Consider the following 24,114-nt stretch of genomic DNA (forward strand, 5'->3'; position numbering starts at 1 on the left):
AGTGCTCTGGTGGCTGGGTTGTGATACTTCATAAACCAGCATAACTCCTGTGCTTCAACATTGATTTTGGAATTCCACTGAAATTAACTAATCCTGCAGAACATTACTATACTGATCAGTCATATACTGCAGGTAATCTTCAGGCATGCTTTTCCATTTTGAATAAACGGTTAGAATTCATAGGAAGCTACTCATATAATAAACTATTACCTATAATGACAAATGGAAGTGTGGTCATTGTTTGACCATTTGTGACAAGGCCAGATCCTGACACTGCCCTGGTCACTAGAGTGGAATATAAAACAGACATGGGATCTGCATAATATTCACAGTTTCAACCAAGCAAAATATATAATACTCAAGGCAGGACAAATGCTTTTTGGAATATAATATTTTTATATTTTTACGTATGCCCTTTAACTGCAAGAGCCACTCTTAACACATCAAATGATCGAAATTTTTTACATCAGTAAAGAACAATTTGTGCAAATTTCTCAGAAATCTATGAAATCCGAGAAATCCATGAAATCTATGAAATCTATGAAATCTGATGTACTTTGTGAAATGCAAGTACAGGGCAAACCGAGTTTCCCTTTGGCTTGTTTCAAGCTTGATTAAATATAATGTGGACTAAATGACAGACACAGAGTAACTTTATAGATTATAAGAGTGGAAACACTCAAGTTCATACCAGCCAATCTTGTGGGAACAGTGCTGGGTCATTATTTATGTGTTAGTTTTGGCTTTTGAAAGAAGTTTTATGGAAAGATTGCTATGAGGAGACAAGATGAGGCTTTTATCTGTGTACAATAGGAAGGTCTTCTGTGTTTTTATTGAATCTGATAAGAGGTTATTGTATCGTATCTATCTCAGTTGAAAAGAATCTTGTGAGCCCACATCTTGTTTGCAGTGTATTTTTCACTGGGGCCAGGTGTCTTTGTTTGATCTCTCATTTAAAGTTGTGAGTCAGAGAGACAATTCTTTTGAAGTATCTGTAATGAAGACATTTTACAGAGAGTGCAGATGATGGTCTGGTTGTATTAAGTGGGTGACTACAGGGACTGACTAATCTGTGAATGTTTCCCAGCCAAGGGAAGAGCTTCTGTCTCCTCTGTGTGTTCTCTACGTGATTAATTCAATACATTTAAAAAATATATATATTTGTTTAGAAAAATTCTGAAACACTGAAATGAATAGATACAAAATATCAATAAATTAGGAGCTGAATGAAATCCAAGCCTGGTCCCACCTATTAAATCATTTGTTCCTGTAAACATGGTGCTAATTATATTGAGCTTGTCTGTTCTGCTTAGTCGATGGGGCAGATTTACACTGTTTGGGTTTGGAATGAAGGCCTGGTAGGTAGCAAAAACAAGTTAGGACAGTGAATAGTAGGTGGTATGGAGAGAGGGAGGGAAGAGGGGAGAGAAGTTCCTCAGCGTTAACAGAGCACCCTGCTTATTTTAAAGGGGAGAAAGTGGAGAGATGCAAGCAAGGGCCATGCTTAGCTCTGTTTCTTGCTGAATCATTCTGTTGGGATCATAAAGAGCCAATGAGTTGTGTAAAATGTGCATTAGAGAGACTCTCCCCCTCTGTGCCTGTACCAGATGCCCCTGCCTCTCGTGTTGGGCCTGTCTGAACTCAAGTTTGACTGTACGATACGCACTCTGGAAAACCATTGCCCTCCACATGGGCTGTCAGTGGTGTGAACCCCAGTGCCTGTGACATTCCTGCAGCACACGTGCTGTGTCTGAGTTTCTGATCTTTATGATTCAGACAAACCGGGGGTAAAGCGGGCCGGTGGAGGAGCCAGGCTTTCCACCCGCTCTGAATAACGGACGTCAGGAGAATGGCTGATAGCGACGTGTGCTGGTGCAGTGTCGTCTATTTGATGTCTTGAAGATGAAGAAGTGAAACCAGTCTGGCCCTTCTTCACTGACCGCTCTTATTAACAATGCGTTTTTGGCAGCAAACCCTAGAGACTAATGTGTGTAAAGATCCCAGGGGATCCGCAGTTTCTGAAATACTCAAACAGCTCTGTCTGGCACCAATGATCATTCCATGGTCAAAATCATTTAGATCACATTTCTTCCACATTCTGACATTTGGTCTGAACAACAGCTTGAACCGCTTGACCACACCTGCATGTTTTTATGCATTTAGTTGCTGCCACATGATTGGCTGATTAGATATTTGCATTAACAAGCTGTTTTATAGGTCTACCTAATAAAGTGCTCACTGAGAGCATAATGACATAATGTTATGCTTGGATACAATTGTATCATGTTAGTATACATACAGTACAGTTTACATCAAGATGAGTGTTTCTGATACTGGCAGCCCTAAGCTGGTCATCGCTGGTTTGTAGCTGATTTGATGCTGGTTAAACCTGGTTAAGCTGGATAGTTAAATTAGTGTATTGTATGCTGACCACATGAAACCACCTGGAAGTGTAAAAACCTTGCTAAATCCAGCTTGACCAACTTTTTTTTCAGCATGGAGTAAACCAGTCAGGCTGTGAGAGATACTTAAATCTTTACCGTTAAAGCAATTTTGTAAACTAATGAATCAATGTCAATAGATTATATGGTAGGAAAGCATTACGTTTTTGTACAGAAAGCAGATATCAAAAACATGCTGTCAGGAGTCTCTGTACGTCTGTTTTTCTGTAGTCATCATCAGACATGATTCATTGCATTTTCTCAGAGCTGTTGGCACTGCTTAAACTAAGTCACAAGCCTTAAAAAAAAATTCCTCCTATGATTTGTGTAACCCTGTTATGGTCACCTTTTCAGTTTTCCTCCGCAACAATAAAACAGTGTCACCTGGGATAGAATGCAATGATTCTTCATCGTCTCAGGGTCATGCATATGCAAGTAATGACCTTCAAATATGAAGCAAAAGCAGGGTTTGTTTTATAGCAGGATATTTCAGACACAGACATGTTATAGCCAAGTCAGCGGAAGACATCTCCTTGCCCTCAAATATTTTTCTGCGAACGCAAATCCTTATGAGTCACTGGTCATCGGGAAGTCTCGTTTCCGATTTAGACCTAAGGCCTTAAACATTCAAGTATTTAGTTTCTAGTTAATATCATCATCACTAGAGGGATTGGATGAGTACTTTAATTGAGCCCTGAATTGCCCATAGCTTTACTTCATTTGTTAATCAGTGGTTTGTTTAAATGAAGGCTCCAAGTATGATTAAGCTCTTTAAAAAGCATGTTGTGATCACCAGCATTCATTATTGTGCTGTTCCCTCTGTCCGCCCCTGAAGGGAAGAACACTGCGCGTACACGAGTGAGCTCTTTATCATTTGTTTGCATTTAAGGATTCACCTTTACTCCAAATTTGCCCAACTTGTGTAGAGCTGCAATCCACATTGTCAAACACTTGCAAACCCTCATGCACAGATGCAACTGGAGTTTGTTTGGTTCATTTTATTTTCTCTGTGCTGTTCTCTTTCCTTCTTCTCTCGGTGAAGCCAGTGGCAGCACATGCATCCAGTTGTTGCAATGACAAATGGTGTGCATTGCTTGCCATTTAAGTCTTTTGGGAATATCCTTTACTAATTATTATAGTTACCAGGGGGTAGCCCCTGAATGACTTGTCAGTTTCTTGTATTAGACACTGTGATTATGTAGTGTTGTGTTGATGAGAATCCTTGTTGTGTCCTGGGCAGTGTACTGTGGTCAGCTAACAACTTTTCATAACCGTGGTTATGCTTTCATGCATCACTTAGTGAGAGTTGAGTATGCATTAGTATACTTTTTGGATCTGTGTTCAGGAGACCTTTTAGGGAAGATAACAGGGGGGGGAGAGTTTGGGGTTGTCCAAAGGCATATTAGAAACAGGTGACATGTCTGGCGTGAATAATCCATTTCATGAGCTGTGACTCGAGAGAGACTTAGCTTATGTTACAAAGTACCTTTCCGAGGTATAAATGTGAACCGCAGCTGGCCTAAATGGAAAGGAGATAAGAGATTCACACACGGCGGTAAAATGTTAACACCTTGAATGGTGCCGATTTTACACTGGACAGTGTGCGGCCAAAAGCAAGGCAGAGTAGACCAGTTTGCAGAGGGGATCATTAGTCTTCGTTTTATAGTACAGACTTTTTTGCTGTAAAGTGCAGTGACATTCATATCTGGGATAACTGGTGGTTTGTTTTTTGTTCAGAAAATATGGCTTCCGTCGTCTACGAGAGGTGTGAAATCAGACCATTGTTTTTGTTGAGAATCTGAGATGTTTATTTTTCCAGGCAGGCTTATGTAAATGGTTTGGATAAATAATGAAATGCCTTACTGCATACACATCTGCATATGGGAGGAGTTTCACTTTTTTTGTTCCATCTTGCTTTACTAGCCATCTATTACCTGTCAATATCTCGACAGTTAGCCTGGATCAAATATACTGAAGACATTATAGCAATACTAAAATAAAATGTATGCAAAAAATACTCTATATGTCACCATAAGGCCACACTTTCCAGTTTATACCAATGTACACACGTTCCAAAAAGTATTTTTTTCTTAGATGCATACATTCTTGTATTTTAATTGTGTCATTTGCTCTGACGATCAGCTTTAACATCTTGATAAATTGCAGAAGCACATCACAGAGAGCTGAAGTAGTTGAGCACACAGAGTAAGCATTTAGAGCAATGGCAGCCAGTTATGCGGCTACTGGCCATCCCTTGCCCATGACCTTTGACCAAGCAGTAATGGAAAGTCTGTGGAACTTTCCGGGATTTCCTTTTGTTTAACTAGAAATGCTTAACAGGCACGATCCCACGTCATTTTCTATAGATCTGGAGTTTTACCTTCAAGTAAAATGTGGACATTTTTTGTGGACTGGGTTTGTGACCAGACGGTTTAGAACTCATTGGGGCAGTCCTCAACCCTGAATGGCCTCAGTACATATGCAGTTGTATAAATGGGCACCTTTTAATCTATTTAAGTCACTCCCTAGATAGGAGACCTAAGAAAATAAATCATATTTTCTGAAGCCTATTTTCTTAAAGTTCATTTTTACTGCCAAATCTTTGATTGTATACTTATATTGTAGAAAAAGGGTTCCAAAACTGGGGCCCTTGAAGGAGTCCCAGTGGATCCTCAGCAAAATGGAAAACACATTTTCCCTTTTTTACGACTTTACGGGCATTTTCTCTCAATTTGGAATTTCCAATTTGTGTGTGTGCTCAGAGCTGCAAACTGTGCTGTCAATTCAGGCCTTTACCGTAAATCACAGGCATTCAAGCATGAATGGGTCAGGCCACTGCTTCATTGAATTCCTCAGACCACCAGGTGAGCTAGCATTGATATTGAGTCATAGGAGGGCGCTTCATGTGTAGCCTGTGCAGGTAGACTGACTGTGGGTGCACCGCTGGCCATGTGTAGTTTGTGCAGGCAGACTGACTGTGGGAGCAAAGCTGGCCATGTTCAGGCAGACTGACAGTAGGGCACAGTGACCTAAGGGGCTTGCTGGCTTGTCTGGCTGACTGGAGTCTGCCTTTTACTAGCCCAATACGTGGTGCCCTGCAGGGCTCAAATCCTAGACCACAGGGCCCATCCGTATAGCAGGATGAGGTGCCCAGCAGCTACGTTTTTTCCGTTTGTATATATTTCCAATAAAATAAGCAATGTTTTCTTTAGCTATCCTCAGTAATATTGTAACCATTGCCGTGATTAAGTATGAATGTTCTGCTACACTGTGTATATGTAACAGGCTATATATTCAAAATGCCTTACACTTTTGATTTTGTATTTGTGCTATTTATGACATTTTGTGAAGGGATTAGAGTTTATCTTAACCACGATCAGGACGCTGTACCTGGGAGCACTGTTAGGAGAGCTCAGCAGGTTCCCTACCCTCTAAACTCTTTCTAGAAGCAGGGCCATATTTTGCACTGGGATTAGGGCAGTCGTGTTCTTATGTAATTCCCCCCCCCCTCCGTTTATTGCTTATAGCCTCATTTGTCCCTTACACTCATCTCTAACTGGATTCTCTGCGCAGTCTGTAATAATGAAAAACTCCAGACGCACTGCTCTGTGACTTCTGCCAGACTGTAATGCATCTCATCCATTCAAATAACTTTGGCTTGGAACAGGAAGCTAGTCTGAATGCCCGAAATGAACTGGGAGATTGCCGTCAGGCACTGGTAGCGTGCAGCGAGCTGAATGCTGGGCTTGTTTGGAGAAGCACAGTGCATCCTCAGAAAGCCCTTTGCACGGGATTACGCTGTTTCGCTCTTCTAATCTAGACTGCTCATCAGAGATCAGTATTCTGAGTGCCTGAGTGTCCATAGGCCATGATTACGTGCTCAAGGTTGTAGCCTATGTCTGTCATTTTTAGAGCAGCTCATTTCGAGTAGAGTAGCTTATGTACTGTAAGATATGCGACGCAGGATTTAATTATATTCATATGTTCAGATATGTACACAAGAAAATATGATCTTAAAAAGTAAAAAGAAAAAAAAATACTAGTGTTCCAAAATTCAGATTTGGATTCAGATCAGCTGACCGTGAATGCTATGTGCCTATTTTCTTGAACTCAGCCTGGTTCACTGTGACAGCTGCATGAAGTTCTGTTTTTTTAATGTGGGAAAGCACCACGTATTTGTGGTGTGTGATTTCTTAGAAAATATGTGTGCTTGATGCACAAGTGTGGGATATGGACTTGTCTTGCTTTCCACAGCATGCGTCAGTTATGAAAACATGAGTGCTTGCCATTTTATTTTGAATTTTGATGACCTTATCGGTCAGAACATCGAAGTCAATTTGAATTTGAAAATCAAGTGTCGTTAAAAGCAACACTGTTGTCGTTGCCATTCATTCTAATCATGTATGTGTAATATTTTATGTGTAGTTTCATACGCAATAGCATATTTCATTCAGATAATATAGTGATGTTCCGACATGAGAGGAACAGTTCCAAAAAGATTATATAGACAGATATATAGAACAGAAGTATGTTCAGCCCGTCAAACAAGAGTTAAGATGGCCTAAAACCTTACGGTGCTTAGTACTGTGTCACTTTAACACGAGCAACAAATTTGCATCAAGTTTACATGTGGGTTTTTGAGTTTTTCAGAACACCCTCAAACCATACCCAGTGGGCGCTGGTGGTTTTCTCTTCATTGGGAGTTTGTGTTGGCACACTGCATCGAGTGAACCTCTGCTGCTTTTTTCCGTCTCTCTGGCCCCGGGAGAGTGGGAGGCTATTCTGGGCTGCGCGCTCGTCCGCAGCCAAAACGTACAACACAGGGCGTCGCCACAATGTACTTCTGAGGTTACACTGGTAACTCTGCTTAATGGGGGCATGCAGCTGCAGGGAAGCAGCCAGTGGCCAGGCTGAAATAAGAAGCTTATTTAGGTTTACCTGCAAAGAGCCAACAGACACTACCATCGCCGAGAGCGAGGTCTGCTTGCGGGAATCCCGGAAGCACACAGGACAGCGCACGTGTATTCAGATGCATCCCCCAGCACTCTGCCTCTCAGAACCTAAAGCACTTCCATAACCCCACTCCTCTGATCTTACAGCTCTTTCATGGGTTATTGATGGCTCTCCGTACCGGACGTTTCTCCTCAGAGATGGAGATGAACAGGGGAAGGGATGGGAACCATGGGACGGTGGAGGGTCTGGGGTACAGATGGTGAGAAGAGAGGGACACCATCACTGTCATGCTTCTTCCTCCTAATAAACCTCAGGCCTTGCCTTGGCCTCAGACAGCCAGTACAGTGTTCATCCTGAGTGCTTACACCTGCCAAGGGCTGGATGATAAATTAATAGCGAATGCCTCTTGATTTGTTGGCTTTCATGACTGAAAGTACCAGGTCAAGGGTATTTTTTCTTTTGATTTTTTTTTGACCAGACAAAATTACAAAAAAAAAGAAGTAAATCTGTTTTTGATTGTGTGGACTTTGATTAATTTGGGAAATGTGTCTTTTATTAATTTAGCTCTGTGTTTTTGTTTTAATTATGTGTACCTTGCATCAGGCCTGCTGACTGTCTGTGTTCTCATAATCAGCATAGCATGTCATCGCCACACTGTGGTTCTTGACTTACGGCTCTCCTTCAAAGCCCCTTTAGAAAGTGCTCTCCCTGCTGTGCCATTTCTGTCCAGTAAGTCCCCGCAGAACCTGATCTCAGTGCTTGTGTTTCTCCAGCATATAGCTCCTTTCACATGGGATTATCGTCCCTGTAGAGCTCCTGTCTGATTAGAAATGGTGTAGCAGCCGTAAAAAATGGCGAGTGTGGCTGGGTTCTCTCTGTTAGACAGCCTGGCATTACACATGTATACAGGGCCGCTGATGAGTGGGCCCTGAGCCACACAAGTGGAGCTGGAACTTTTTTATTTGGCCACAATTTATTAGGAGTCATTAGGTTATATTGCTTCGTTTTTATGGAGAACATTTTTGATGTGCTGTGGGATATTACATTCTCGGACCCGTCTTCTTTGTCTACCTCTCATTTCCATATACTTTGCATCAGCTTTGTGAAAACCACCATGCTGCGTTAAGAGAATGGACGTCCTTTCTGTAGTTTAAAATGACAATATTAGATGAGGAATTATTGTTGTAATTGTATAATTATTGTCAAAAGCTGCAACTTTAACAAAGCCAAAAGCACATCCTCTTAAGTGCAGTATGGCCACAGTAGCCATTCTTTATCCTTAATTACCACTCATATTTAAAATTATAATGTTACATTATATTTAACTTTTTAAACTAGAAATAGACAGTCCTCGAAGAAATGAAGGAATATCCAAAATGTTAATATTACTACTGTAGCTTTTAAAACAATCACTGGGGAGACTGGGGTAAGGAAATAAATAGTTTTTCAGTCGGTTCTGGATAGTGGGCTAATGTTTGCACAAATACAACTCCCTTTGGGGGCGAATAGTCCACCTTTCAGTGCATTATACCCAGTATTCGACCAGGCGTGCCTATAAATCAAGTACGAGTTCTCCCATAAATGATCCTATGATTAAATGCATGGTTTAGTGGTAATACCTGTGATGTTTTAATATGGAAATAAATTAACCAGGCAGCACACTTGTTACCGGCAGCCAGTCACATAAGATCTGCTTAGACTACACAGTCCAGCCTCTTTTTATTATGCGGAATAATAAAAAAATGAATCACGTATGTTTTGCTTATGGCCTGGAATAAATCAACGAATGTCCTCAACTCTGACTTACAAAGAAATGCAAATGTTACTGAATTGGTTTCATTGATTGCAGTGATTGCTGAGCACGCCTAGTTGTGTCTGTGAAGAAAGCCAAGCTTGCGTTTAATTGAGTCAAACTTAAGGACAAATGGTGATAAAATCCAGGCCCTCATCAGCTGACACTGTGTTACATTAACGCTGTAGGACTGTACAGGAACTCTGTGGCCATTTCCCACATTTATGCTTGTTATCAATCTGCGCTGCATTGATATACAGTATCACCTGTTTCAGAAGGTCCCGGGGAGTCATGCTGTAAGAGACAGAGAGTTCCAGCCAGCAGTAGCCGCCCTACGGAACACACCAGAAGGGTTGATAACCTGCTTTGACCAGGTTACGGCAGGGTTTTGGTATTTAGATCCATCAGGCCAGGGCAGAGGCAGAGATATCACAGCTGTGGACATTAGTTGGGTGGGCTGTTTTTTCCCCCTTCTTTTTCTTTTCTATCTTGGCTCTAAGCCCTGGCAACCCGTCGAAAAATTAAAACTATAGTTAGATCTGACCCTCTGCGCAGGCGGAAAGAAACGGTGCGGTAATTACACCAGCAGTCATTACGGCATTCCTTTGCTGAAAAAGAAGCGATAGGGACAAATTCAAGAAAACTGGAACAACTTAACTCCCCCATATGTGATCCTTCTTGATTTTATTGTTGGAAATGTCTCCTTTTTTCTTGAACTTTTATGTGCTTAACTGTAAGAAATATCCTTGTGTAAATATAGGGTCTATATTCTCTAGAAAATGTTACTTTGTTATATTAGCAAAAATAAATATTTACTTAAAATTCAGTCCTATTTCAAAATTTGAATGGTACTGTACTACCTTGTAAACTACTTATATACATTATCTGTTTACTGTACATAGGTACTGTAGGATTATTAAAACGGCACACGATTGACAATACATGTAGCTGTACCCCAAATCCTGTACACATGGCTTCTATTGCATTCCCTTGTCTTAAGGCATCATTCAAACAAAATGTGAAGCTTTCTTCTTCCATAGGCCTGCTTTGTGATCCATTAGATTCCATTAACCATTTGATGCACAAGCTATGCAAAGTTATAGAAAATAACAACTCAGTCGGACCCATGTTTGTGCATCAAAGGGTTAAAACATAGCACAAACAAGTCTCAAAGAATGAAAAGTAAGTAAGGAGTGATATTTTATAAATAAAATCCAAATGGACATCTATGAGACATTTAAATACTTTCTTTTTGACATAATGTTGGGTCATCAAGGACAGAGTGTCTGCCTCTTTAGTAGGCTACAGTATACAACTCAATAAAGGCTCTGGAAAGGTTCATTTCAGAGTCTTTGACTTGTCAACCGCTTATCAAGTACAGTGCAGTTCTTGAGTGTGCTAATGAAGGTCTAAAAATGTGACATATCAAGAATGATTACCAAATATCACTCTGTCTTTTGTCTTTGTAAGTCAAAGCACTAATGGTTCTAAATCTTATTCCCCTTTGTAAACCTTCCAATAAGCTGTTAGAAAAAACACACACCCTTTATCTGTTATTCTCGTTATGCCATAAGAATGCCATTCAAAACTACTATTTTACAAAAAATATTTGGTTGATTTCAAGTGTACATTTCTCCCCTCCTGTTACATCTCCCGGGGACTCTTTGTCTTAAGATATAGTACACAACCACTGTATTTGTTGACAACAAATAAATAATGTTTCCTATGCACTAGGACAAAAGGTCAACAAAAAAGAGGAACATTTTTCCACTGCACTTTCTTTTCCCTGGAATGCATTATGTGTTACTGAAATGCTGGTCCAGAAGGATCCTGAAAGGACATGTGGTTTCATGGCAATAATAATGACTCCTCTTCATTACTAAGTATACACGGAAGAACATAAAGAATACAGTGTAGATGAATTAAATGTCCACTGTATATGTACCTTTTCAAATAACTGGGTTTTAAATGTTCTCTCTGACGAAGCCACCCATGTATAGGACATCTTCAATGCGATTCTTCATCATTCAACCCTCTTTTATGTTGGGAAACATCATTGAGAGTAGCATAAACATTAGCAAATCATGCCATACCCGGAGAGGTAATTTCACAGCTTTGAGCAGGGTGGAGATCGCAAGTGTCAGAAAGGAACGGGAGAGGAGGGTGCCTGCGAGATTCTCCCTGAAACATTATCACATGCGTGACACAACCCACCTGTGCTTGTGCCTTTGAACATGCTGGAGTATCAATCATGTAGCGACTTGTTACATAAATGCCACTCAGCATCTTCAGAAGACAGAAACCTGTAGAGTAAGGGCCTTTCGTCTCATCTCATGTGTCGCGTGAAGTGTTTGGGCAAATGGGCAGTGCCTTCAAATGAGAGATGAAAATCTGTAAGCGCACACTTTTGGCATGTCTATGCTACAGTAAATCACACTCACACACGGGTAAAATTGGTGTTTGTACTGTATTTGTCTGAGAGGGAGGTGATGCATTCCAGGCCTGTTTGAGCACTGTTCCCCGCTTAATACCTACAGTATATCACAACTTTAATACAAGTATGATTATTACACATTGCAATATATTTTTATTTGCTTTGGAAATGCCCATATCCTCAGTGGCAGTAGTGCTTCTAGTTTCAGGATACAGTTCAGAAGAATTGCATTATGCCTTAATACTGTGTATTGAAGCGGTTCAGGTACAGGGTTAAGGGTCAAACAGTATTTTTGCAGCAGTGCCCTAATAATAATAATAATAATAATAATAATATTATGCGTTTATGTGTATTCACAGGAAGAATGAGACTAGCTGTTCCTGTTTCCTTTAGTAATGAGGCTAGGGGATCCCATTTTTTATCTACACAGATCTATTGAGGATATTAATTCAGTTATACAAAATAATTATGTTGTAATCATGGCTGTAGCGAAGCAATGTCCAGTATATGAAATATAGCAAGTGACAACAATAATACTGATTGTTATTGTAATTATGATGGCCATGCCAATCAATTTTTATGGAATTAAAACATTAATGCAGCATAATTCCATGAATTGGAAAATATACTATTTATTGTCCAATATATATATATACATAGATAGGCAGAAGAGCATCTCTGAACCCACAATGTGTCAAACCTCTTAAGTGGATAGGCTACAGCAACAGAAGACCAATAAGTCTAAAAAATAAGTCTAATAAATACCTAATAAAGTGCTCACTGACTGTGTATATTAAAACTGTAGTAGTATCCTTGTGCCACAAGGTGGCAAGAGGTGACAGCTGCAATGTTGCCTCAGTACTTAGTTCTTTCAGTTTTACTGTGTGTAATGTTCCTCACTGTGTTAAACTGGAGAGTTTTGGTGACCACTGTCTGAACACTAAATTAACTTGTGTCTCTATCCACATTGATTGTCGTTTCCAGACACTACAGGCCCATGACATGCCATCTATTTAAAGCCAGCTGTCTCACTCAAGAGGATGTGTGTAATTAAGCCCTGAGGTTCACCCTCTTAAGCCACTTGACTTGTATCCTAAATACTGTACAGTACATCTTGCAGTACTTTCAGTCTTTCATGTCTAGGTTTCTAAGAGATTTCCACTGAAGTGAAGTTTTACAGAGCATCCTCATCACTGACTCACTGAGCATGCCTGCGTGTTAGCGAACACCGATGGTCTTGTTTTTTTAGCTTCCAACCACAGGAAGGTAGGAGCCCACTGGAGGTGGGATGTGCAGAATCTATCATCCATCGAACCCATTTTCCCATCTATTTTTACTGCTATCCTGCAGTAACTTTTAGTAACTTTGTAACTATAGTGTACAGTTTGTGTTATTTTTGTAATACACGGTGGATTTCACCCTCATGCTATAGTGGCTTTTTCACATCTCCAGTATTCAAACCAAATATTTACTGTATTCAACCACCAATTACAAATTGCAAAGATAATACATTTAGTGGTTGTATTGGGTTTTAGAGAGTAGAAAGATAAATACCAAATGATCCACTAAAAGTGTTGGTTTTACAATTTTATAATGTCAGGTAGTTCAGTGTTTAGATTGAAAACATTGTTTTGTGGGGAAAATAAGTTCTGGCCAAAATGTTGTCAAAGGATACAAAGTACAAGAAAGTTGCCTCTAAGAAACTAATTGAATTTAGTGTTACCCTTTTTAATTAATTATATATCTTGTCTAATGACTGTTAAATGTATAATGTAAAAAATGTTCAATGTGAAAAATAATAATGCTTTTATAATTTCATTATTCAAAGTTAAGGACCCAGTGCTGTGTGGTTAGATTAAATATAAACCTTAATTGTGTTATTCCTGACACGAGAGTCTGCAAGCAGGTCTTGGACTGTGAGCCCCATTATTTCTGTAGAATGTGTATGGCGTCTGGTCTTGTGTGAAGCCAAGAGTGGTTTCAGTGTTTTGTTACAAAGTTGTGGTTTAGGGTGCATGAGCTATCCTTTCTCCTTCACGCTGAATGTTAGAAATCACCAATATTTTGCCAGAATTTCAACATGGGGAAATTTTTACCCAGTCTCAAATTTCAGCTGAATGTTACCATATTCCGTTTGTGGTTCTCCCTGCAACTTTTATGATGAAACCATTACATAACCAGTGGCCAGTGAGGTTATTTGTCGCCTTGCCATATATCAACTAAAATAGAAGTTATTGGTGAGCTTTTTTTGCATTTTGCAGTGTAACCTCTCACATCCACGGCCTGCCTCCTGAAGAGAGTTTCTGATCTGCCAGACAGGTGTTTGGGGGTTTTCCTCTTTATGGTGAGAAGTCGTTGGTCATCCACTGTAGAGGTCTTCCTTGGCCAACCAGTCCATTTGTGGTTACTGAGCTTACCCGTGTTCTCTTGCGTTTTAATGATGTTCCAAACACTTTATTTTTGTAGGCCTATTGTTGAGCCTACCGTATAGCTCTGGCTGTTTTTTATAATGCCTTCCCTGACTGTCATTGGCACAACTCTGGCCTCATGTCGACACAGCCAATAAAAGATTCCAAAGGCAATAAAAGGCCTGGAATCACTAGACTAGATCCTGAAAGCTCATTTATGCCTACACCTACGAAGCAATTCAACTCAATCTGAAACACCTTTGAAGCCATTTGTGCCAAATATTATGTCTGAAATGCTCCACTTTAACCACATTTGAATTGTTTAATTACAAATCTAAAACTGTGCAGTACAGAGCCAAAATATCTTTGTCTCAAGAGTTCTCTGTACTGATTTCAAATAATTAATCATATCACAGAATACTCTGATTTATGTTTTGCTGTACAGCTGAATATTGTCACTAATCAAAAAAGAACCAATTGCAAACAAAATCAGGGACAAAAATTTGACAGGAAATGTTCCTAGCTGTTAGTCTACTATGGCAAATTTAGAAAAGGACTGCTCTGGACTGTTGGTGGTCTGAAAGTGGGAAAATATTAAGATTGTAGAGCATTCTAGTGTGAGAAGACAAAAAAAACATATAAGACAGTTTATACAAACAAGTGAAATTATAGCCCAGCTGCATGTTGGAATAGGGCCTTTGTGGACGTTCATTCCTGAAGGTGCAGCATCTGCCTCCTCTTGGCCTGCGGTCAGGTGAGGATGTGTGTCCTGGGAAATGCTCTGTGCTACAGTTTGGATTAGAGGTCTGATAAAATTCCACCCTAGTGTCCACATCCCATATCCGGCCTATGTCTCAATGGAGACCTCTCAGATCAAATGATGTTTAACTACTTTCTGCACAATTACATGACGGCCACATTACACACTTAATTTTATGTCAGTATATACTTTATGCAGGCCAAAGAAAACCGTGTGTTAGTGAGGAATGTAATGGTTTATCTCAAAGCAGAACCGATATGCTAAATTTGCCCTAAGCTCAATGAGGTATATTCGAAAAGATTGGTTTTGGGGTACACAAGGCATGCTATTCTTCATCTCTGTGATTTTTTTATGTGCTTCATAACTGCTCCTAACGAGCACTGATATAGCATATTTTCTTCTCATTGTGGGATCAACCGATGAGACCTGGGCCATTGCAGTCACTCTTTTTGTTTGCCTGTACAGCTCTGCGCGAAATCATATGTTTCAATTGCTACATTTTCAATTCATGCTGTTTCATGTCATAAGGTTTGTTGTCCTAGAAAACGATTTAACATGTGGATCCATGTCAGGAAAGGGAAAGTTGGCAGTTGCAACAAGCTCTTGAAATGCAATCGAATTACTTATAATTTACTATCTGCCTGATTTGACAGCACAAAAACTTTACCATGAAGGAATTTTCTTTTTTTTCCCAACATTATTTTCCTGAGAGAACTGGCAGTGTGTGTAAGTTGAACTGGTGACACTTTCCCACCAAGCCGCATCAGTTAGCTTGCTATCAGCACATCACTCTAAACATGGTTAACAGAGGCGTCCAGCTGGGATTGACTGCAATCACAGCAATTTAGCTATCTGAATTCTCAAGCTTAGTCGTTGGCTTTCCCGCAGTTCTCCTTGAAGATAAAACAACTTCAAATTTGTCTGCAATAGGATAAAAAGTTTTATTTAATTCATTTAGAAATAGTTTGTGGAGATTTTCGCATTATCTGTCAATATACCCATGACTGGTATGCCAGCAATCTTCTCCTGAGAATGTTTTCTTTTGCATCTTGGGCTTAGACTCGGCCTTTTCTTATGCTGGTGGCATTTTCCCTGTTTATGTTTTGTCTTTAGTTTCTTGCAATATGCTTTATTGTTTGCCCATGTATTTTCGATTCTTTATGAGTTTAACCAAATATTTATTTTGGAGATTGAATGTACGTTGCCAGTTGCTTAAGGTGTTTGCTGAACAAATGCTCTCATCTGTTGACATTTGCAATCTCAACTCGGGCTTGTTTGTGCATGCTAGTTTTTGTTTTATTCAGTGATGTTAATGATTTCTCTAAACAGCCATGTGTATTGTGGAAGTGTGATGCTTGAATTTCATTTTTGCATTGTCACTTAGGATACAGGATGTGAAAAATTGTATCCTTAATGGTTTTGAGTCATAATGATTTTGGTACTGTATACATTGCTTTTGTTTACCATTAAAAATAAAAGATTGCTTTTCCTGGATTGTCTGGACAAGGTTTGAAGAGTGATTTACTAAATGGACAAAATTTCCAAAGCCAAAGAACTCATTAGCAACCTCTTTCCAAAGATGAAGGGATGAAGAGGAATGCAAAAGGCTTTTCAAAGAAATGGCTCTGCTGTTTATACCACGCTGTAAAGATTGCTTGGCATGGCTCTTCTAAAATCCTGTGCTGTAAACAGATTTAATTTGCACAAAATGGCTCTGTTCGTTTCTTTTTTTAATGAAAGCATCTGCATCCACAAGTGCTTTACTTTTTGTCCCTTTTTTTTATCAGATCGAAAACCTCCAGGAGCAGCTCCGAGACAAAGACAAACAGCTGACCAACCTGAAAGACCGAGTCAAGTCACTACAGACGGACTCGAGCAACACAGACACTGCCCTCGCTACACTGGAAGAAGCTCTGTCTGAAAAGGTACCCTCACACTGAGGAAGTGTCCATGTCTCTCTTATATTCCAGTCAAGCAGCTAGTAGTGCCTCTGTCTCAGTCTTCTCATTTGCTGTACAGTGTTTTATCATTATTGCACTTTCTTACTTGCATAGACGGAAACTTTATCCCAGGCCTCTTGCATTGCATGTCACAACTGCTTGGTTTCCTCTTTGTATCTAGTATCATAACCAAGATGTACTGCCTATAATGATGTGATGTAATTGACTACTGTTATAACCACCCCAGTCAGGGTGCAATTGTGAGGTTAAAGTGAACCTTACAGGGTTTAAATCAACAGTAAGTGCAGTAACCAATCTGAGAATGGGGAGTTTTGCACTCTCCTCCTCCTTGGGATTGGTGGGTCCTCGGGGTTTGTTGTGGTTGAGGGAGGGCCTTTCCAGACCATCAGAGGCCCCCATCCAGGGTCACTCACAATGTCAAACAATCCATTAAAGAGCCTTACAGGTGAAGCTCAAAACACTGGCAGCCATTGTTCCAGGCAGGATGGCCAGGGGAGACGCTTCTGTCAGAGCATATCAGTGTCCATACAAGGGTTTGTTTAGAATCTGTACTCCGTATGGGTTGTGGGACGCAGTTCTGATGGATAAAGAGCCTGATCCATTGGCAGGCTAACCCTGAGGTGAACTCAGCCCTGTGGAACAGTGAGGAGTAGTCCCAGACTGAATCTGCTAGTCACCATTTATTTTGTTCCTCTCAAGAGGCAGTTTTATTTTCATATTTCAAGTTTAAGGTGGGCCGAGACCGTGGGGTGCTGCTGGTGCCCCGTGTTGTGAAAGTCACTGTACAGTTCAACCCTGGTAAACACAAATGTACACAATGTACTGTAAAAAAAAATCTTATCTCTTAGGTCTGCTGTATATCTTTTTTTAGAGAACAATTCCTCACACGCATGATTTTCATGATTGCAGGTAGACATTATGCAGGAATCTGATAATTATAGGACGGTTTTCCAGCAATGTTGGCACTTGGAGGGCCTTGGAGAAGACAGTTCCTGCTGTATCCACTCAGACCCATTAATCATGTGTTTACAGGAGGAAGAAACTGGTTTCATTACAAGGGACGGTGGAGAGCACCATTATGTGCTTGGGAGAGTGATGTCAGGAATTCAGAATGTGTCTGGCTCCCAGCCAGTTCTAGGGAAAGAGGGCTTTCAAGAGAACTGTGCACAGCTCACAGGCCAATGGGACACCTCATAGACTAGACTGATAAGTGCTGGCTTTCTTGACTACCACCCTCAAGCTGCTCTCTGAACAGGTGCCTAGAGCCAGTGAGTAGATTATAGGTTAGTTTGGCCTAGGTGTTCAGCAAAAACCAACAGGAACAATATTTGTTCTGAAGCAAACACTGGCAGAGCCTATTGCATTAACTTTCATTGCAACTGTAGTAATGCTGTAAAATGACATATACCACACTTAATATGTGGATTCATACATTTCAAATTGTAGTTTCATGTGTTACACTTTAATGTGTTCAGTTCTTCAGAGATTTTTAGAAAGAAATTGTCGTTCCCATTAAAGCCACTCAAGAACAAACATACTGTAATACAGCTGGCTAAATCTCTGATATAAACATTTTAAAGTTTGTTTCTGTAGACAGGACACAGCTGTTCCCTGGATTGACCATTGAATGAGGTGTCTGAAAGCTTCTGTGCTTTAGTTTAACTTGAGTTTCTTACCTTTGATTTTAGAAATGACAGAAATTTTAGAACTTTGGAAGAGTATGCATCATGTTGTCTGTGATAGTTCCCAGAATTTAAAGTGAATGATCAACTTTTGGCCCGACAAAAATGTTACTCATTCCCACAGAAACCCCAATACCTTGTGACAAATATTTTTTGTATTGCCAGAGAAACATTGACTGACAGAAATATATACACACATTAAATAGATGAGGCAGTTTTCTTAATTGTGTGTGGAACAAACCCTTGTTTCACAATGAAACAATTATGTCACAGTAAGGCTTGGCCTTTTTCCATAGATCTTGCTTTTATTGTAACAAACCCCTTCCGCATTTGTAAAGGAAGAGTTTGATAGTGGCTCAAATTCATGTCTTGAGGTTATTGTGGTGGGTAATGACTTACGAGGGCCTTTTTATGGGAATAGGAAAAGATGCATTTTTCCTGTTTGTTGCTCTCTCTTTTTCAAGCCAGCATAATTAGCCATTCATAGTATTTTCTGTTTTTAATTAACAGAGAAGGGTCATGAAAGCATTTGACAAGAAATGTTCCTGGCTGTTAGTGAACCTTTTTTACTTGAACCTAGGATGTTTGTGCATCTTGCAACACATTATGGTGAACTCCATATTTTGCACATACTTCCCGCATTACAGCATTTTTGTGCTTGTTTGCAGTTGCACCATAGCCTGAATTTTGAAAACTGTCGGCCGTCAAAAATCCCACATAATTAAAATATGGTCTTTCATTGCCTCACTGTTCTCAGTTTTTGGGAAAATAACCAGCACTCAGAAGAAAAAAAGAATTTAGAGTTTAACTTGGCGAAAAACTGCTTCATGTCTACAGTCTGAAGGTTGATAGCTTAATTAATGGAGTCCCTTCCTGGTGATACAGTATCATTATTTATTTGTTTGGCAGACAGTTCACTGCCTTATTTGATATAAGGCAAGCTTTCCTGACCTAAAGGGGCCCAAGGCAGCTAAGGAGTATTGTGACCATGGTCTTTGAAAATACATTTCTTTGTGGTTTATAAGTGCCTTTTGAAAAATTCCATGGTCCAAACTTTGTATATGAGCTGGTTTTAGAATTGAAAATAGCCGCCTGTTGAAAATGAAGAATGATCCATGGTCAAATGCATCACTAATTAATTTTGCTGCGTCTTGTCATCTACTAAAATTGAGCTCAGATATATTTAATGCACATGGCCAGTTTTACTGTTGAGAAACTGAGCAGCACTTTTAAAAACCATGCTGTCACCTCTTAAAGGGTCTAATGCTGCAGGAAGTGCAACAGAAACAAAATAAGCTGCTTCCAATCTCTCTTTTTTTGTTCTTCCCATTGATGTAATGACCTGACTTTAATCTTCTGCTCTTGCCTTTATCATTGGCAGGAAAGAATTATCGAACGGCTGAAGGAACAGCGGGAGCGTGAAGACCGGGAGAGGCTAGAGGAGGCTGAATCCTATAAGAAGGAAAACAAGGACCTGAAGGAGAAGGTTAACTCTCTGCAGGCTGAGCTGACTGAGAAGGAGGTTAGTTCTGCGGCATCCTTGCCTGTTACAGTACAGTTTCTGTCTAATTCATGGAGCCGTCTGTTAATCTCAGCTGAGTGCCCATAATGTTGTGTTGCTTCATGTTAAGAGCTAAAAACTGTGTCCCACTAACTGGTTAAAAAAGGCATGAGGTTTCCTACCCTGTTTGTGCCATCAGTTATGTATTACCGACCTAAATCAAAGAGGTCAGTAATCATCTGGGAGCTGTTACAGTGTTACCTGTATTCAATGAAGTTGACCATTGAATGTGTTTGATCGTATCCCCATTCTGCCAAAATCTTTAAAGTTTGTAAAACATGACAATTATGGATCTATGAAAGCTACCAGGTTAGCTTCCACCTTGACCTATTCCACTATTAGACTCTCCCAGATTTGCTGCATAACGGGTGGGTCTACTGTGTGCAGTAGAATTCAAGTCACATGAACAAATGAAGACTACTCACCATAGCATCCATGAATTCTTGGGTTTGAGAAGCCTCATCCAACCACCATTACCATAATCTTAACTTCACCTCCCATGAGCACTCAGTTGAAATGCACTTTCCTGCTGAGCCTACTCCTTCTTTACTACTTTATTCACTCTGATTTCTGGTGTATGTGTACTTATCTATGTGGTTGGTGTATCCTCTTTCTTTTAACACTCACATAGATCATAGAGCCTACGGCATTTGCCAAGGTAGTGCTGGCAAGTAACTACTGTGCCTGTGGCAGGTCCAGAGCCATAGCTTTCTGCCATTTGGTAATTTAGTCCCGAGTCTCAGAAGACCCTCGACTGACATTGGATTCAGGATCTTGTAGTGATTGGAAACTTACAGAGACACATTGGTTTTTCCACAAATGTGTTACTTTAATTGAATGGTGGCGAATTTAGTGGTGTTTGCTCAAATATGCAGGTAATGTGTGCCCCAACTAGAGGGTTAATACGTTCTATAATTCCCCAGACTGTAAATTGCTATCCTGTAGATTTCCTAAAAAGCAGAATACAAAATAAAAAGCCTAGTTGTCTTGCAACTATTGCAGCAAATAACATAAGATAATATAAACATATCAAATAACAGCAGGAAATAACATGACATAAAATACCAAGTCTGGGCAAATGTTTTACTGTCTTTGAACTATTTTTGATCTATTTTTTTTAAAATATGTAAACATTCCTGTAGTTGTAATACAGTACTTACCCCACATTTAAAGCTTTAGCATTAATTGTAAAATAATTCACTTTTTACCACATCCCTCAGAAGGATGCCACTGCCACTTTGTTCTTTAAAAAGTCCTTTCATTCCTCACCAGATGCCAGATGCAGTTCTTATTGTTCCAAAAACATGCTCCAGCAATCTTTCAGTTTATTAAAATGTATGAGGCTGCTCTAAGAATGCTTAAAGAGAATCTAAGAATACTCCTCAATTTTCATTATGCATCTTCATATATATACATTTTATTTCAGCTTTATTTGCTAAAGAAGAGCAATAAATTAATTCTGGAATAAGTGGAGCTATGGAAGCTTACCAAAATTAGATTAGAAAAAAATACTATAAACATTATCTACACTGATACAGGCTGTACATTCCTGTATCTGTACATGCACATTGTGCCAGTTTACACTCGCCCTTTAATAATTAACATAGAAGTATGGTAGAAAAGCTTCCACATGTGCACAGAGTCGTTAATGCCCTGATGCCCCCTTTCTGTGCCTGTGGTGAGCAGACCAGCCCGAGAGCTGCTATCAGACTCTTTTGGGTTTAATTGCTGTGTTTCCTCATTGATGATGTGCATCTAACAGGTTTTCATGAACCCTGGAGGAAGTTGACAGGAAATGAATGCATTGCTTGCATGTATTGGTATTTCAGATCCATTTCACTCCAGTCCCCTACCTAGACATATGTTAGCAGATTATCACTGACTGTCACTGACTGGCCTGGTTTTGTCTCGTTTCAGTCTAGTTTAATTGACTTGAAAGAACATGCGTCATCTTTAGCTTCGTCTGGCCTGAAAAAGGACTCCAAACTCAAATCCCTGGAGATTGCCATAGAGCAAAAGAAGGAGGAGTGTAGTAAGTTGGAAACACAATTGCAAAAGGTAGGTAGCGGCTGGACTGAAGCCTCCTTCCCTCCGGTGGCTCCTGTTGGGTAGCATGCAGCCATGTTTCACTTTGTGTAAATGAAGGGGCCGGGTGTTTTGAGCAGGGTGAAGTCCTGATGAGTATCGCAGGGGAGCTAAACAATGGAGGCTGTGTCGGTGAGAATACAAGCGTAAAAGCAGGACATGAACCTGAACAACTATCGCACTGTCAAGCCCCCCTTCTCCCACCTCCGGTGCTCCAGCAGTCCCGCACTGCCAGATTGTTTAGACTGGGGACAAAGTCTGGCTTTCTCTCAATTCAACTCTATGGTACAATCATTCACAGTCCAATAAAAGTAAAATGCGGAGCGTTTTTTTTACTGAACAGTGTAAGTGCTTTAAGCAACCAAAAAACTCAAATGCAGGGTGCTCCACCAGTGCAGTGATTTCCAGAACATTACGGAGGATGATCTAATACTGCGAAAGTATGCCTTTATTTTGCAGTGCTGTAACAAAAAGTTGGAAGTGACTTTTTGTCTTATCTTACAGTTGACTGGCTGCCGCACAATTGGCTGAGGCTAATGTCATAAATATTGTGCTTAATGGTAATAATACAGACAACATTGTAGCCCCGCGGCAGTGGATTGAACAGGATTAGGTTTAAAACAAGCCTGTATGATGTATGTAGATGAGTCACGTCCGTGTGCTGAAACCGCGTGGATCAGGAGGGTGGCTGCACACCATCAGACCCTGCCTGTACCTAGCAGCAGAGATGGGAACAAATGGAAAGCAGCTGCAAGGTTCAGGGGGGATTTCGTTATCGCCATGTGTATACCTTCGCCACTGAACCAGCGATTTGGCATCCAGACATCTCAGAAATGTTTCGCATGATAGAATTTATTCTCAGAAGCCTTAAACACTGCATTAGTACATACGGTGGATCAGGAATGCAGGGTCTCTTCCCCAGTGAAACCCAGAGGAAGAGCAGGAGCCATTCCCCTGCCTGGCTCTGGTGTCTCCTCCCCAGTTCAGAGACGGCCACTGGGTTTGGGCAGAAGAGCTTCATCCCAGTTCCTCTGTGGATTTTATTGTTGAAAGGGGGAAAAAGGCCTATCGACCATGTCCCTGTTTGTAAAACGAGACCTGCGGAGCATCTTGCGAGCAGAGACCGGCTGCCTTTGATCCTCCTTGGCATTTGTCTGTCCAGCTAGCTGTCCCTTGTGTCTCCAGCGCCTCTGTCAGCTTTCCCCACTTAGTGTTTTTCCATTCCGCGTCCCGGCCTCTGCTGCTCAAACCCTTGTCAAAAGGGTCCTCCAAACAATCTTCTTCTCTCACTGATGTTACTGTTGTTGTTAGTGTTCTCATTGCTAGGATTGTTCGATCTTGTCTTGTTATTTATCTGTTTATCTCAATTTGGTTGTTTAGCAGTTTTCTTCTCAATAAGTGATGTGTGTTTGTGTGTACATGCGTGTGTGTGGGATTCAATGACATTTTAAAGGCCTAAATATTTTGGTGTGAAACAGAAGTAGATTTTATACTTAGCTTGTGCGGTTGTGACAGCTGTGTGGTTTAAAAATACTATGTCCATTATTTACTTACTGAGTGTCCCATGTGTCTCTATACATGTTCATCCTTCACAGTCTGTAACTTGTAAAAATACATAAGAGGCATTCTATACTAATATGCATGTCTGCAAGTCAGAGTCTCCTCCTTTTTACGTTTTCTCTAGCATAACACAGTTATACTCAGAGTTTGTAATCAACTGAAATCCACCCATGGTTGATAGATCATGGATGTTGAGAAATATAACTATGAGACACAAGCAGCTGCTACACTATTACAGTGAAGCTTCTTGGCTGTTAGAAGAGGGAATAGAGGGCGATATGGTGGGTCTGCAGGGGCACTCTGAATCTAGTTTTGGGTGAAAGGTGGACGACTTTGGTCAGCTCTGGGTATACTGTAGGATGTACATTCTGGTCTTTGAAGGTTGTCCGAGCACAACCCAAAGAAAGCTGCCTTTGTATATTCCTTTTAATCCATCACGTTTAATCACACGTTTTAGTCTGTGATGTCTGAGTGTGG

General features: G+C 40.3%; 1 protein-coding gene across 1 annotated transcript in view; it reads left to right on the forward strand.

Moving 5' to 3' along the window:
* LOC133139518 (ERC protein 2-like) overlaps positions 1-24,114 on the forward strand; it is a 195,134-nt gene that overhangs the window by 73,301 nt on the left and 97,719 nt on the right. Inside the window, exons 8-10 of the mRNA XM_061259094.1 lie at positions 16,576-16,713; positions 19,813-19,953; positions 21,910-22,050. Coding sequence (XP_061115078.1) covers positions 16,576-16,713; positions 19,813-19,953; positions 21,910-22,050 — 420 coding nt within the window. The remainder of the gene's footprint in view (positions 1-16,575; positions 16,714-19,812; positions 19,954-21,909; positions 22,051-24,114) is intronic.

Source organism: Conger conger, chromosome 10 (genome assembly GCF_963514075.1).
Source record: "Conger conger chromosome 10, fConCon1.1, whole genome shotgun sequence".
In the NCBI taxonomy this organism is placed as follows: domain Eukaryota; kingdom Metazoa; phylum Chordata; class Actinopteri; order Anguilliformes; family Congridae; genus Conger; species Conger conger.